The sequence below is a fragment of the Liolophura sinensis genome, chromosome 1 (genome assembly GCF_032854445.1).
Source record: "Liolophura sinensis isolate JHLJ2023 chromosome 1, CUHK_Ljap_v2, whole genome shotgun sequence".
Classification (NCBI taxonomy): domain Eukaryota; kingdom Metazoa; phylum Mollusca; class Polyplacophora; order Chitonida; family Chitonidae; genus Liolophura; species Liolophura sinensis.
The window spans coordinates 39,326,960-39,342,235 of NC_088295.1; the positions used below are offsets into that span (position 1 = coordinate 39,326,960).

At 39.5% G+C, this 15,276-nt stretch overlaps 1 protein-coding gene across 3 annotated transcripts in view; it reads left to right on the forward strand.

Moving 5' to 3' along the window:
• The first annotated feature begins 9,928 nt into the window (after positions 1-9,928).
• Positions 9,929-15,276, forward strand: part of LOC135469094 (AT-rich interactive domain-containing protein 2-like) — a 31,434-nt gene continuing 26,086 nt past the window's right edge. For all 3 annotated transcript variants that reach the window (XM_064747625.1, XM_064747640.1, XM_064747632.1), the window contains exons 1-2: positions 9,929-10,888; positions 11,005-11,098. In XM_064747625.1, coding sequence (XP_064603695.1) covers positions 10,797-10,888; positions 11,005-11,098 — 186 coding nt within the window. In that variant the 5' untranslated portion in view covers positions 9,929-10,796. The remainder of the gene's footprint in view (positions 10,889-11,004; positions 11,099-15,276) is intronic.

Here is a 15,276-nt window from a genome sequence, read left to right on the forward strand (position 1 = left end):
ACCTGGACAGAGGAATGTCATGGCCATACAGGATATCGACTGTCTTCTCTGCATTAATGAAAATTGATGACTGCTTCTATCTTGTATTATATGTTACCAGCTTTATTTGCTGTTACCATATACTATATAATTATATATTATATTCCTTTAGGAGCTTGTGTTTTGAAAATGTAGCTTGCTGTCATCAACTTCGTGATTGACGAGTTCTTCCAGATCTTCCTGGCAGGAGAATGGTAGTTGTGAAGTCTAAATTAGCCATGAAAATTGTCCCCAACTGAGAAGTCAAACAGGGCGTCATTAGCCCCTATACGGAGGAGTCGATACCGCCGAAAAACACTGTTTGATTTTAAAATTAGATGGTTCCGGAACCAGAGCCCAGCAGCCACTGAAGTATTTGAGGACCATGGAAGTGGCAGATAACAAAGATACGCCTCTATTGGTATGAATATAATTAAAGACCTTCAGCACAGAGAGTAAAACCAGAGGAGGGAAGACAATGTGCTAGCTGGTAAATGGTCACGCGCAACCGGTGAAATACGGCCTTTTGTCAATTTACCTCAGTCAGGGTTTTATTCTAACTGTTCATGTAAATGCATAAATAGTAGCAAATTACACGTCCCCTAGCACCATGATTTAAGCAAAATTAGGCCACCCCCCCCCCCAAAAAAAAAAAAACATTCAGTTATGCAGTGATCTTCGCGAAGACACTAATCCCCTTGCATTGTTTTATTGCATGCTAAATGTGATGACAAAGCAGTATTATTTTGAGTGACTAATCTGCAGTTAACATCATTGCATTTTTCCTTACCGAATTCTGTATGCTTAAGCAATGGTGGTAGGGGTCGTTTAGTTTGCTAGTGTATAAGCATTTGCATGAACAGTTAAAAATAAATTGATAAGAAGCCGTATTTTAGCGGTTACGTCTAACCATTTGCCAATTATCATACTGTCGTCGTTGCTCTGATTTTTTGCTCTCTTTGCTTTAGGTCTGAGCCCGGTTTCACGAAGAGCTCTTCACATTACGTTCACTTAACTAACACGGCAACTAGTACTGTAGGCAGTTGCGAACTCATAGTATTAAGAGAGCTTCGTGAAACTGGGCCCTTATTATTTATTATACCCCATAGGGTAATTCTGGTATGTGTTCTGTTCCAAACTGTATCTCAATAACGGCTTTGCGTATTAACATGAAACATGTTTTGGTAGATTGTCATTCTCGTTTTATAAGTTCCATGTAGATGTAATAATGCGTATATTCTTTTTGCGAGGAAACGGGGTATCATGTAAATGTATATAGTGAGCTTTGTTCACTCTTTCGTTTTTTCTTAATCTGCTCTGGGAAACTATACTGAGGCCGGTTTCAAGAAGCGCACTTAGTTAAGTAAGTCCTTAAATACCATGTCAGCGTGTGTTGTAGAGAGATAAAGTGTACCTAGCTAAGGAATACTTAGCACTAAATACACTTAACGTGCGGCCTCTCGCCCATATCAAAGTAATCACCACCAAAAGTACATGATGTATCTATGAAGACCTATATAGTACGCAGGCTTTAGACCTCTCAACAATGTTTTTTTTTTTCGCATGGCCCAGGGCACTGGAGACACTCTACATGCGCGTGGGGCAGCGCTTCCCGCCCTTCTGTATATACTAACGCTTCAGTGGTCGATTACTCGGTACAAAAATCGGCCGGTTCGATCGTCAGTGCGCTTCGATCCGAAGGGTATTCCCCTTCGTCTATTTTTGGAATTGCATTGCTGTCACCGCACACATAAGCTGCGGCAAAATACCAGTAAGCATTGGAACAATCTAAATATAGATCGCGAGCATCCCAGAAATGAGGAGTATCTACTATATATCGGTGGCCACCAGGTGAAAATGTGTGTCGTTCGTATGACACTCCGATTAAAATGTGTGCGTCATCATGAATGTCCTATATGTATATAGGGTGGGCGGTAATGCTAGTGGCAAATGTTGATAAAGTTGTATAAACTGAATACATACATGCACATTCAAATTGTTACACCCATATATTTCTTGTGGGATTTGAATATTAAGGTGACTTGTGACCTTGTTTGTTAATGCTCTGATATTTATATCATGTTTATTTATTTATTTGATTGAGTGATATAAGGCGGTATACTTCAAAATAGTTCACTTGTGCGGCAAGTTTACGTGTGGAAGAAATGATTTTCAGAATAAATTTCCATTTATCATATCCCTTGGTGTCATTTAGAACAACAAAACACTTTCTAAATGACATGCGCCATTCTGAAATGTTCTGCTGCGGGAATTGTTGTTAAATGTCTGACCATCAGAGAAGTAAGCATAGTGCATGGTCGCCGCGAACTTTGCCGGTCCACTATCTATATCGTTTTTCTGTTGAAGGCCTGCTGGTCGAATTGCCTATAGAAAGTACATCTTTTTATTTATTTACTTGTTTATTTGGTGTTTTATGCCGTTCTCAATAATATTTCACTGATGGTTAGTGTTATGGTGGAAGGAAACCAGGAAGATCTCCGGGGGAAACCCACTACCACACGCAGGTTACTAGCTACTGTAGTATTTGTTCGTTTAGGCCTGCTGCCGGCGAGTAGATGCTTGACTCTGAAGTGACTGGTTCATAACCCAGTGTAACTAAAGGCAAATTTCAGCCGTAGAATCTGTACTGTACCCGGAAATATTAGACCTAACCCCGAATAACAATAATGCTCGAGCATTCACAGATCGCCATGCCGGTCAAGAGATGTAATAACATGCATAAATGTTATGTTCAATGACGTGGAAACCAACTGAGAGTACATCAAAATTTCTGATTACAGTGACTGGGTTAAGAAAATAAACAAGGAAAATAAATGAATTAATGCCGAAATAAGGGAAAAGGTATGCTTCGTCAGTTGATCTGATAGTGAATTTGAGGTTTCGCGTCTTTGCAGTTCCAAATACGGTATAAGGTAGTGTAGAGAGTCTGAAGGCATGCGTGCGACCTACATCGTATAAAACAACAGACAAGGGTGTGTGACAACTGCCAGACCATGCAGTTTTTGTGGGTCACAAGTGTATTGCCTAAATCAGGGAAATCCCCTTGTTTTATATTTAGAAGGACACTGGTTGACCTCAGCGAATGTAGAGCACCTCGTGGTGTGTGCATTGTGACAAACACATTCATCAGTGTGGCATTATAATTGATCATATACACATTTATATGCATTTTTACATGTATGTATGTATGCTTGGTGTTTAACGTCGTACTTGGCAATTTTTCAGTCAGATGACGGAGATAGGTCATTTGATGTGTGTACAAATACTGTGTCTTCTTGTGGCATGGTGAGTCTATGCGGTAAAAGTGCTGCCCCCACTGTAGTATTAGACACCAGACACGACATCCCTCCCAGTCACATTATAATGACACCGGGCCAACCACTTCTGTTTCCTTACTTTTCCATTTTTAAAGTCTTTGGTATGACCCGATCCCGGGTCTTCCGACTCCGAGGCGAGCGCTCTACACATTAGGCCACCGGAACGGTTCATCTCTAAATGTAACCTGAACAATTCCCGTGTGAAATGTTTACATAGATGCCAATCCGAGGACTGTTGATCAGTATACAAAGCCTGCCGCAGATGTGGGCATGTTGCTTTTAAGGGAACTGGACTTTGGTTTGTCCAGAATATCAGGCGCTCTGCATAACCGTGTTCAGTTCCAATTGTAATTATATACACCCACTTGTCAAAAACGTAAGTAAATAAACTCGAACGCTAAACAAATTTGGTAAAACCGTGCTAATTACTTCATTTCGCGTAACAATAGCGGTTAGCCGGCTCCGGATGAATATGGAATACTGAATGGAGCACTTTCATTGGTTGACGGAAAACTGGGTCAGGCTCACGTGGCCGAAGCGGTATTTTACAAACAGAAGTGTAAAGAAAAGGAATGCAGACGTTTCAGTGAAAATTAAAAGTGAATTTATTGAAAACTGCGCCACCGAACAGACTAGTGTAATCTTTATAGGATGAGGACGAAAGAGAAGTGGAGTTTGCTGACTATCCTCCGGATTCTGTGCGGAAGTTGATGGCATCGGAATCGTGAAAACTTCGTTTGTGCGCACTTGAACTGACCAGCCAAGGAGTGGAAGCGCGGGAGATGGTTGACTGAAGGCGCGATTGCCCCGAAGTGAACTCGACATTTGCTTCTGCTCTGTGTGGTCTAATTTAGAATCATACTCCTGGATGCCAGCAAGGGATTTGTGTCCGGTGACCTGCATAATTTTATGTGGGGCGACGCCAGATTTTACAAGGGTTTGGACGGTTGTTTTTCGGACAGAGTGATTAGTTTTCCGGCCTTTCAGTCCAGCAACCTCGGCAGCCCTCTTCATTAGCTCTCCCAAACGATGCTCTCCCGTTGGAGTGGAGTAATACCACACAGCTGCATCAGGTTTGAGGCGACATTCGGGAATTGGTGTTAGGTAGATGTCCAGCTCTGGGCCATCAAATGGATCAAGTAGCATTCAGCGTCGGTGAGATCAAAAGGGCCAGAGCCTGATTGATCGGCAACCATGCTTGTTGTGTCGTCTGCTTGTTGACAAACAAAAAGTAGTCCGTACGTGTGACGTTACAACTGTCCAATATATTGAAAAATATTGGACAGTTGTGTTTACTACATAATATAGTAGGCGATGGACACTTAGGTGTATAATAACTGGGGTTATATATGGCCGGATATGCATCCTGCTGAACAAAATCGCCACGTGACTGACATACATATTTTTCATGAACGACAGTTTGCATAAATAAAACCATTGTACACGATCTAGATACTAATGAAATTTACGCGCCTTGAACATTCTCTGAATCTTTTCGGCGCCATTGCAAACCTGTTAACTGCTTTCATTCACTTGAATTCGTCTAAATTTCTTAATTCCATTGGTTTGTGTTGAACGTTACTTTGAAAATTGGTCTTGTGATCATTGGTCTAGAAAGCGCCTACAGCTGGTATACGACTATTTGTATACTTAGTCTACATAACATGCAGTTGCAACTGAAGCGGGCTATATAATATGAAATTTTATATTTGGCTCTCGTTCTTGGGATATCAACAGTTCTTTCTGACATCAATGAAGATTTTTGTGATGTCTACCTCTCTCTTCCATGTACAGCAAACCTTTTTTTATGAAATCTTGATTTTCAAGGTCGCGTAGAAAAATGCCTTTGCGGTTATCCACTGGAAAATGCATGGCTTAATTCTGTTGATTGGTGGTAAATTAAATCTTGCCTTAAACTATATTTAGAATTTTCCTGAACGTCGCCTTGGCATGAAGTCTTTGATTTGTCTCTTCCGTCATCGAGCGAAAAATTGGTTAATAATGTCCTTAAATTTGATTGAATTTGGTATGAAGACAGGAAGAGACCATGCATAGTAGAGGTCATGACATGTAAATCCCATAACGGAACTTCCTCTTTTCATTTTAATGCGGCAACTGCATGTTTCATGTCTTTGCATGTAACTTGCATTGTCATAAGTGGTGGACCTCTCACGCAAGAGTTTATTCAATTCGTTCCATGCTTTCGTTTCATTTTTCAGTTTCGCTATAAGATAAAAGGGTCCCTATAGAGGTCAAGTTTTCTACTGTTCCGCCTAATCCACGGCAATATTTATTTATGAAGCTATGATGGATCATGTTCTGTTGCTGACCATAGGTTTCTTTCGCTTCATTGGGTGTTAAAGTTTAACTTTCGTCCAATTAAGCTTTGAAGAATTGTGAATCTTTTACCCATGGTCTTGTAAGCTCGATGAGAGTTGGCGAGCGTGTACATGTCTGCGGAGTCGAGTTTAACTCAATGTGTTATGGTCTCAATCCATTTGACAACCAAGTTATCGCTATTGGTGCATGTGACATTGGATTAGAAGTATAGTATCCGTAAGTGTCCCCAGTTTAGTGAGGAAAATGTGGCTCATTTTAACCCAGTAAACACCATTTAAGATCCTGTTGCGTGTGTCTGCAGTCCTACAGTTTTCCCACCCACGTGTTGCTCATGTGAATACCGCAGACCACGGCGCCGCGCGCCAGCAGACAACTAAATGTTCAATGCGTTCAAGGCCGTTTGTGTTTTGACGGCGGATCGAATCGAGGACACCAGAAAGCAGCATCCCACTAACAATCTGTTGTCTAGGTCAATAGGATTGGGGGAAGCCGACTGGATCTATAATTAGAACGATCCCGCGATTGGCCTGTTGACCAACCCGCGATATCCACTGTTTATACCTTCACACACGACAAATTGCCGTCTCGTCAACTAGCACGTACTGGCAGAACACTCATGTGTGCGCCAAACCACCTGTAGCTGCAGAATCGGTACGGGACAGCCCTACAAAGCGGCCCTGCAATGCTGTTTAATTGAGTCATTCAGTTGTTTTTAACCCCTCTTGTATTAAATACCCTCAATTGCTCAAATCCTTGTGGAAAAGTTTACATTAAACAACGACATGCTCAGTCAGGACTCCAGGATTCCAGGACTCCCATTTCTTTTTTTTTCTTCATGGTTTTACCCACTTTGATACAAAAATTTACGGTGACGAATGGTGCAAAGTGCTTGACAACAAATCAACCATCAGGTCCAAGCCAGGAAAGGACATGAAGTTCCCCACTGCACGAATCCTTGATTCAAAAATACCGGATCCTATTACCAAAAATATTGTTCTGACATCATCGATCATATGAATGACTGATAATAAACCGTAGGGTATAAATACACCACTCCGGTGACTTTTTTGTTGTCTTTATTTTGTTTGTTTTGTCTTATTCTTGTGTACTCACGAAACACCTTACAAATTAACAAAATTGACTTTACGATGTCCATGAAGCAGAAGCCAAGCATATCTTCTTCACTGCACCAATGTTACCATTATTCAGTGTTCTTCGTTAACTGTATACAGTAGTGTTCAACGACCTAGTGCAAAGAGACGTACAATAATCATACATGGCTGTAATATGTCCAACATATAACGCACAGTATTTGTTTCTTCTTCAAGTTAAAGGGAAAGCATGCGTATTCAGATCGAAGCTAGATTGTATGCATGCCTCATAATTTGTGCTTTACTGGAGAAAATTCTGTACATGCGGCAAATGACTTCAATCTCTTATATATAACAATACGCTTTATATCCGGTGTACATATATGTACACGTGACATGCAGGCGTTATACTGTTAGTACATGTAACTGCACGTATATTACATTTAAACTCTTGAAAAGCCGTAACATCCTGTCAAGTTAGACGATGATCGTACATGCATCCTGGTAGCGTATGAGTTCCTGATATCTCTCCTCTTTCGCAAAGGGTTGTCATAACATGTTATTACAGAATAAAATATTAACTATGTATGTAGTGACTTGAGTTTTTCCCACGCAAACCAGAGACTTCTAGTCGAGGGAATAGTCAGTTTCCTGGGCCTTTTTGCACCTACAAACGTTGCCCTCTCTTGTTCTGCTGTTTTGCCGCGTAACTCATCTCCAGTAGGAAGAATATATCAAACCAATATCTGTTCATGTTCATCAGTGTGTATCATCTTTGTTGACTGCTGTCATTGAACAGGTAGGATAAAATCCTGACTGAGGTTTTCAAGACAGGTGAAGATTTCGTAATTAAATCGATTTGCAGCCATACTAGATTACAGTAGTTTAGTGACGAAAATCAAGTCCCAAAATCCGCTAACTGACCTGAATCCAGTAAACAAGTATATAAACCTGACTGTTTGAAAACATTTCAAGATATCTGTTTCACGAGGACACGTGTAACAGACGAATGGACGAACGGGCAAACGGAAACACGTACAGCATCCACTTGTCTCCAACTTTTGTTTTTCAGTACAAGTACTCTCAAAAAAATAATCTTAACAGAAAGTCTGTTATCTGAGTGATGGCAGAATCTATTCTGTTATTGCAGCAAAGTATTCTGTTAAATATAACACACATGCTTTATTAACTCACCATAACGATTCTATTAGAGTTACACAATATTGTGTCATAATAACAGAATACATCATAGCATCACTCAGACAACAGACTTAATGTTAACATTAACAGATTGATTTTTTGAGTGTTGCATATCCTACATGCAGTTATTAGTGTTAAGGTTTAAATGACTTCAACCTCTGAACCAAAAATTTTGGATACAAAGTTTCGAAATGAAGACACAGCTATATAGGCTCATACAGATCAGATGCTTGGAATAAAATTTCCTTGATCCCATTGTTGAGGGTTTTAGTGATTGCAGATATTTCTTCAAAAGACGTTTGTTGTAAAAGAATTAGTCCAAGTTATAACTGACATCAGCTCTTCCATCTGTAGTTAACATAAAAACCTATAGATTGATTAGAATTAACAGGCTACAAATTAGACACGCTTAACAGGTTGGCCAATTTTGCTTTGAGATTTCAGATCGATTCCGTTCATGCTACACAGGCGTATACACAAATACGCCTGTGCATGTATATACACAAATTATATACGCACATATACATTTATATAACACTGCGGAGCTGAATAAACGTATACGTAATGCTTTATATTTATAACATTCGTGTATATATATTGAGATGAGGATGGGCACACAGAGCACCTATACACTTTCACGCTTAGTGAACACAGGTGTATACACTGACGTCAGCACAGGCTAAGCATTGTTTCGTTATGTTCTGCCCACTTATACTACCGTACAGCAGACCTATGATTCGGTACAGCATACTACGGGTGTCGGTCAATATGAGGTGAATGCTGTGTGGGGGAAACCCTCTGCTGCTATCTTTAGAACTGTCGCGGTTTTCCAGTTTCCAACTGACCCACTTATCGATAAACATTGCGTGCGTGTGGTAGAAATAATCGGGCAACGGGATAAGTTGCTCGGTCATATGCATGTATACATGTATGTTTTAAAACCTCAAAACTCCTGACGTTTTTATAAATGACTGGTTTTACACTCAATTCGCGCAAGGTATTTTAACACTTTATTAGAATTGGTAATTTGCTTATTTAATATCTTCCTATCAATCCTGAAAAGTAGTATTTTATCAGCTAGAATGATTTCTCTTCCTGGCTTACTTAATTTAATATAATGCCTTAAATGGGATTAACCAAAGGTGGCAAATGTACCTAAACAATAAAACGCGTGATTGAAACGTTACCAACACACTAGAATGTGGGTTGGTTTTCTTGTATTAAAAATTACGGCTCAAAGGAGTTTTGATTTGGCAAAATGTTGGCAATATCGGATTAGGCATATATACAGGATGGCCATCGGGCTTATGTATCCTTGAACAGAATATGCCAGGATGCAAAAAAAAAATATATATATATATATATATATATATATATATATATATATATATATATACAAGTAAAAAAAAAGATCGCAGAACTGCATTTCCATTTGATTTTAACCTAGTACAAAGTTTAACAACCACGCTGTTGTAAACGTTTTTTAAATCGCGTCATTTTAACGTTGCCTGCACGTGATTGACCAAAATTCATAGTAAACATATATAACTTAACTAACAGTCCATTGTTATACCTTTCAAAAAGCCGCGACTCTAAGAAAATAATTGCGCTTTTAACTGAGGCTTTTGATCTGTTCATATTTCCTTACCCACACCCTCCCCTTTGTTAAAATGGAAGTTATGGGCCGAGTCAAGGTCATTGTAGGCTAACACCATGTCCGGTTATAGCATCAGAAATGAGGTTTCTGCAAGTTTAAACAGTATCAAAAATTGTTTCGGGCAGCATCGCCGTTACATTTCGCGCATAAGTATGAAAATATCACGCCTGTGTATCCGGGAAAAAGGTTGCTGAAAAAGTGCAGTGTGATACATCATCTCTTGATATATGCACAATTCTGTCACGTGACAGCCGTGTGGATTCCCATATGCTGCCAGTAGGACAGGCCATAAATGTGTTGTAAGCGGCGTAACTACAGAAAAATCGAGTATTCTATCGGTATTGGAAGCGCGTATCGTTCACGATGGTCCAATACGCCTTACGCGTGGCGAACGGCGACACGCCGGCCGTGGAGTGATCGTCAGTCTGCAGTCAAAGCCCACTGCTTAGCTAAGCGATAGACTCAGCGGCCCCAGACCACGCCAAGGCAAAACGAGGTCACCACACATAATTTGCTGCAAGTCTGTACAAAGACAGTTGACGGTGCTCGCTTTTATTCGACTTTTCGACCAAATAAAGGAAACCGTGATGAGATGTGGAGGACAGTCATGTAGTAAGCATGAATTTACGAGGATACGAACAGAGGCACAGCTCCTGAGGCGATATATGTAAAGCCGAGCGAGCAAGCCACCAGTTCATGGCGTCCGCCATGTTGGATTTTTTGCACGAGGCAATGCTCAATTGCAGGTACCCCTCTAGGAGTCAATGAGATGCAGGCACGTTCATTATGTTTTTTGTTACAATTTTCACCAATTTTACACGCGTATGGACAAATATGTGATCGAAGATTTGAGAATTCGATTGACTGAGTTACTCGAAACCATTATATATGGTTACGGGGACGATAGTAGTCGTCTGATCGAGGTCAGATTTAGTCATTTTCCAGTGGATTTGTACAGCCGTCTCAGCGAGCCACGGTCGCTCAGGCAAACGAACTCAGCGGAATCCCCAAAATATCGAGGATTTTCCCTGTATCTGAAGACTCCTGAGGGTGATGTGTTTCATCTCGGACATACCGGGCTAAACCCTGATGCAAGATAGTATTTAGACAGTGGGCTTTTACAAGTAATAACGCCCAGCTATAGCGTTCAAAATGGCTCTGGATTTGAACAAAGACCCATACACGTACGCTAAGGATTACGAAGGTTTCATTAAGGACTTGAAACAGTTTCATTCAAACCGCGGGTAAGTACTGCTGGTATTTCCCATTGTACCATTGTTTTGTTTACGTTTTGATCGCTCCACGTGTATTTGGTGGACACAACTGAAATCATCTTAGTTTTGTTATTGTCGTGTTGTAGAACACCATTCGTAAAACTGCCGCAGTTGGGCGGACGGGTGATAGATTTGTACTTGTTGTACCGCCGGGTGATCGCACTGGGAGGGTGGCAAAAGGTATGTGTGCTCTTTTGAATTTACCTCCTTTCACAGTCTCATTACGTTGACGATATCAATTTGCGCTGTGGCGCTGTTCTTATGTCAGTCGCGGTCGCCAGGTTAGTGCGTACAAGATGCTAACATGTCGTTTGTAAATGGCGTTTTGAAGCCGGTGTTATTGTGGGCGTGGAATTAAATTTTTGCACCATTTTTGTCTCCATTTCTTGCTGTGAATTAGGCTCTGACAATATGGATTTTATAGCCTAAAATAATCCATGAATAATGGCGTTTGACCCTCAGTTTTGTCCAACATTAAGGCTGATGCTTGTGTGTTTAAAACTTGTATGTATTTTAATGTAATTTAATACACAGTTGTCCTATTTTCCAAGTAGTGATTTCAGTAGCATTGTGATTCACCTTGCATGTGTTACCATTTTGTTGAATTCTTACCATGCTAAAAGTTTAGATAGGCCTACATTTTGATAATTTGTTTGTCTGTTTAAAATGTGACACATTGAACAGTTATAAGATCATTGTTTTCCTTTCACTATATTTATTTGATCTTCATTCTGTGTGCTTTGAGTGTTATCAGTTATCTTTTATAAATTTTTTGTCGTCCAGCTCATGCTGACTTCCTCTAGGGCCATATGTGGGAAGGTCTGCCAGCAACCTGCGCATGATTGTGGGTTTCCACCCACCATAATGCTGGCCGCCGGTGCATAAGTAAAATATTCTTGAGTACAGCGTAAAACACCAATCAAATAAATAAATAAATAAATAAATTTATTGTGTTTCCGAATAATGGCCTAGGATTGGTACAAAACTGACCCAGTACAATTGCAGATATGTAGCACTAGGAAGTGAAAAGCAGTTGAACCATTCAGAGTTACAGGTGAAGGAAATGCATAAAAGTTTAAAACCATGATATAGAGGGTCCTCTCCAGCCGTACGTAGGAAGGTCTTCCAGCTACCTGCAGATGGTCGTGGGTTTCCACCGAGCTCTGCCTGGTTTCCTCACACCATAATGCTGGTCGCAGTTGTATAAGTGAAATATTCTTGAGTATGGCGCAAAACATCAATGAAATAAATAAATAAATAATATAGGGGGACAAATCTATGTGTAAAGTAAAAAGCCTATGAAAGTATGTCTTGTTAAATATTGCTGATAAACTAAATTAATCAATTTCCTGTCAGTGTCAGAGATAAAGACAACCATATACCTAAACTAATTCGAACCGTTCAAACCAGGACTTGCTCATTTAGCCCTTCTAATTGGACTGTTTTAAAATTCTGACATTCATTGTAACACGAAATCCATCCCTGACTCTCAAAAAACATGTGGATTTTGAACTCTCACCTCCTTGCCAATCAAGGCTGTGGAACTCACCTGATGGCAGTATTTATCTCATTACCTTGAGATCACATTGGAACTGCTGGAACTGAGCACCTCGTTATTGACAAATATTTTGAAATGTTACATGATTTGGATGTGGTTTTGAAAATGTAGTTTAGTTTTGCCTTTGAAATCCTCCAGAAAACTGTTATTCCATTGCTGTCAGTAGACACATCTTACGTATTCACAATCCATCCCGACAGGTCATAGAAAATATTTTTAGTGCAGGTAAGTTTGGGTGCCACCGGCAAAGACCTCATTGAAAGCAGTTCAATTGTTGGCTTTCAGAAATATGCAGCTTTTGTTTGGTGAATTTTTTTTGAGAGGCAGGAATGAACACAGTGTTATGATGAATGTAAGAATCTTAAAATATCTCAATGAGTCCATCATGGACTATTGCTCATTTAGCATGCTAGTCCATGACATTAATTGATTGACCATTCCACAAAATACTTTTAGTCATTCTTGTGGAATGGGGAACTCGTAAAACTCCTTCCCCTCTCCATCAAGATGGTCTAAAGCTGTAAACTCATTTGCTCTTTCCTTTATTACGTCACAATTTGATCGTGTACGTGTGTGTATAAAACTTATGTGAAATACACTCACCCTGCAACGTCACAGAGGAAAACAACGTGCTCTGTCATTTGGACCTTCTGAATAGCTTGTCCTTGAGTCTTCCATTGGATTCTGAACTTTGTGCTTGAAGTGACGTGCTGAAACATACAGATTCCTGAAATTTTCATCAGAGTACATGTATGTCATAGAGATGGAGTAGTCCAGAGCATAAGTCAAGAGTAACACCATTGGGAGATATGGTGTAAATGTATTGGGTGATTGAAATGTTCTTGTGAGACCTTTCTGTAAAGCCACATACACAGTGTGCAGTTGGTCAAGTAGAATTGTCCAATTCAGCAAATCCAATGAAGAGATGACAATTGTTATACCATGCGTCTTGTAGAATTCTAATAATGGTGATGTGTAAATGTGGTGTATGAAATGCAACTGGTCCTATTTTTATGGGACTTCTCAAATCCTTGAGGTTGATTATAAAATTGACTTCTTGTTCAACTTCTTCAAGTTGATTAGATAAATCTCACTGTGTGAATGCAATCTCAAGAGAACTTAACATAAAGAGATTCTTTTTGTAATCAGCTGTGATTTAGTAGGTTGCGATTTGAAACAAATTTCAGATCATTGTTTGGCCTTCTTATGAACGACAACATAAATTTATTGCTTAAACTATGGAGTAGCATGAGGGAATAAGTAGCCCGAACAGCGGTCTATTGATTGCTGTTTGTTCAGTTTATTATATACTCAAGCTTTCTGTTCCCTACTGTTTGACTTATATGCTAAATTTCAGTGCTCATCATGTTGATTCCTCCAGTGGACAATCCAGTCAGGCCTATTGCCACTTCTGTTTTGAAGTTAGTGTTTGTTGCACAATACACAGGTCACTGTTGATATGAAAGTTGATCACACATTAGATGGCTGACAGTGAGTAATGTGTTCCGTCATCATTGTTACTAATACCATGGAAATAATTGCAACAGAATTTGTGACCAGTGTCATGCTTTTTCTTGCCAGATGAGAACAGTTTTGGCTAACATAATGAAATTCTCTGCAAGGAGATATTGTTACATATCCTGGTTCATTCCACACAACTTTAACAACATTGAATCAGCTTAATATAATATTCTTGAGTGGGAAGTGACAGTAAGTTGTGTCACTCTTTTCTATAGATATGACCCTCTTTATATTTCACGCTTCAAGTATTTTGCTCCTGTGATGTACATGTTATATACAAATACACATACACACGTCTCATATGACTTCCTTACATTACAAAGTCATTCAGTTGCTCTCTAAAATGATGGCAAATTTTTCTGTGCATGACATATGCTATATTGTTGGAAGGCAAGTGATGTTCATTGGATTTTGGGTAAGACTACACAAGATATCACCATCAACTCATTGGCTCCATGGTCCTGAAAACACTGGAAGCAGAGAAAATTTCGTATCAGTGGTATTGAACATGTTGCCTAGATTGCCATTCCAAGGATACATGTACTTTCAGCGTTGAGTTAGACATCTTTGGTGGGTAATTTGAAATCAGTTGAAAATACATGTACATACAGCATGTTTCAACCATGAAAGGCGCTGTTGGGATTGATCAGAGGGTCTGTCTTCAGGTCTCATCACATAGGAAATATATACATGGCCAGTGTGATCAGACTGAAGATGTTTCCAGGCGATCTTTGTTGAGCATAACCAAACCTTAACAAAATAAAAAATAAAAAAATAGATCAGTAGGGAACACATATTTTTTTTAAATTCTGGCTTGGGAAACAGATAACGATCATAGGGAAAATATGAAGTAAACTGTCAATATCCCAATTAATACTTCACAGTAGGACCCTTTTTATGAGGACTAGTTGTATTCTTAGCACACAGAATGTGAATTATGAATTTGACAGTTTTGTCTTGAAAGTTTTACGAGTGTATGTTTGTCTAAAGGCTATTCCAGTTTCAAAGCCTTTGCATTTCATAAGATTGGTAGAACTATATCAAAGGATGAGTGTAATCTGGATTACTAGATCTGAACTTATAACCAATTTGAAAGGTGCCACTCTCCTTTTTACAAGTCTTAATATATTGCAAAGAGTAAAAATTCCATGCAGGTTCCACTTTTTGCTGTAAAACCCCATTTGGATATATACCCGATTAAAAAAAAAATGCTCTGTTTCAGACAGTGCAGACAACATCAGGCAATAAAATCTAAATATTATGCTATTAAGGTCACACT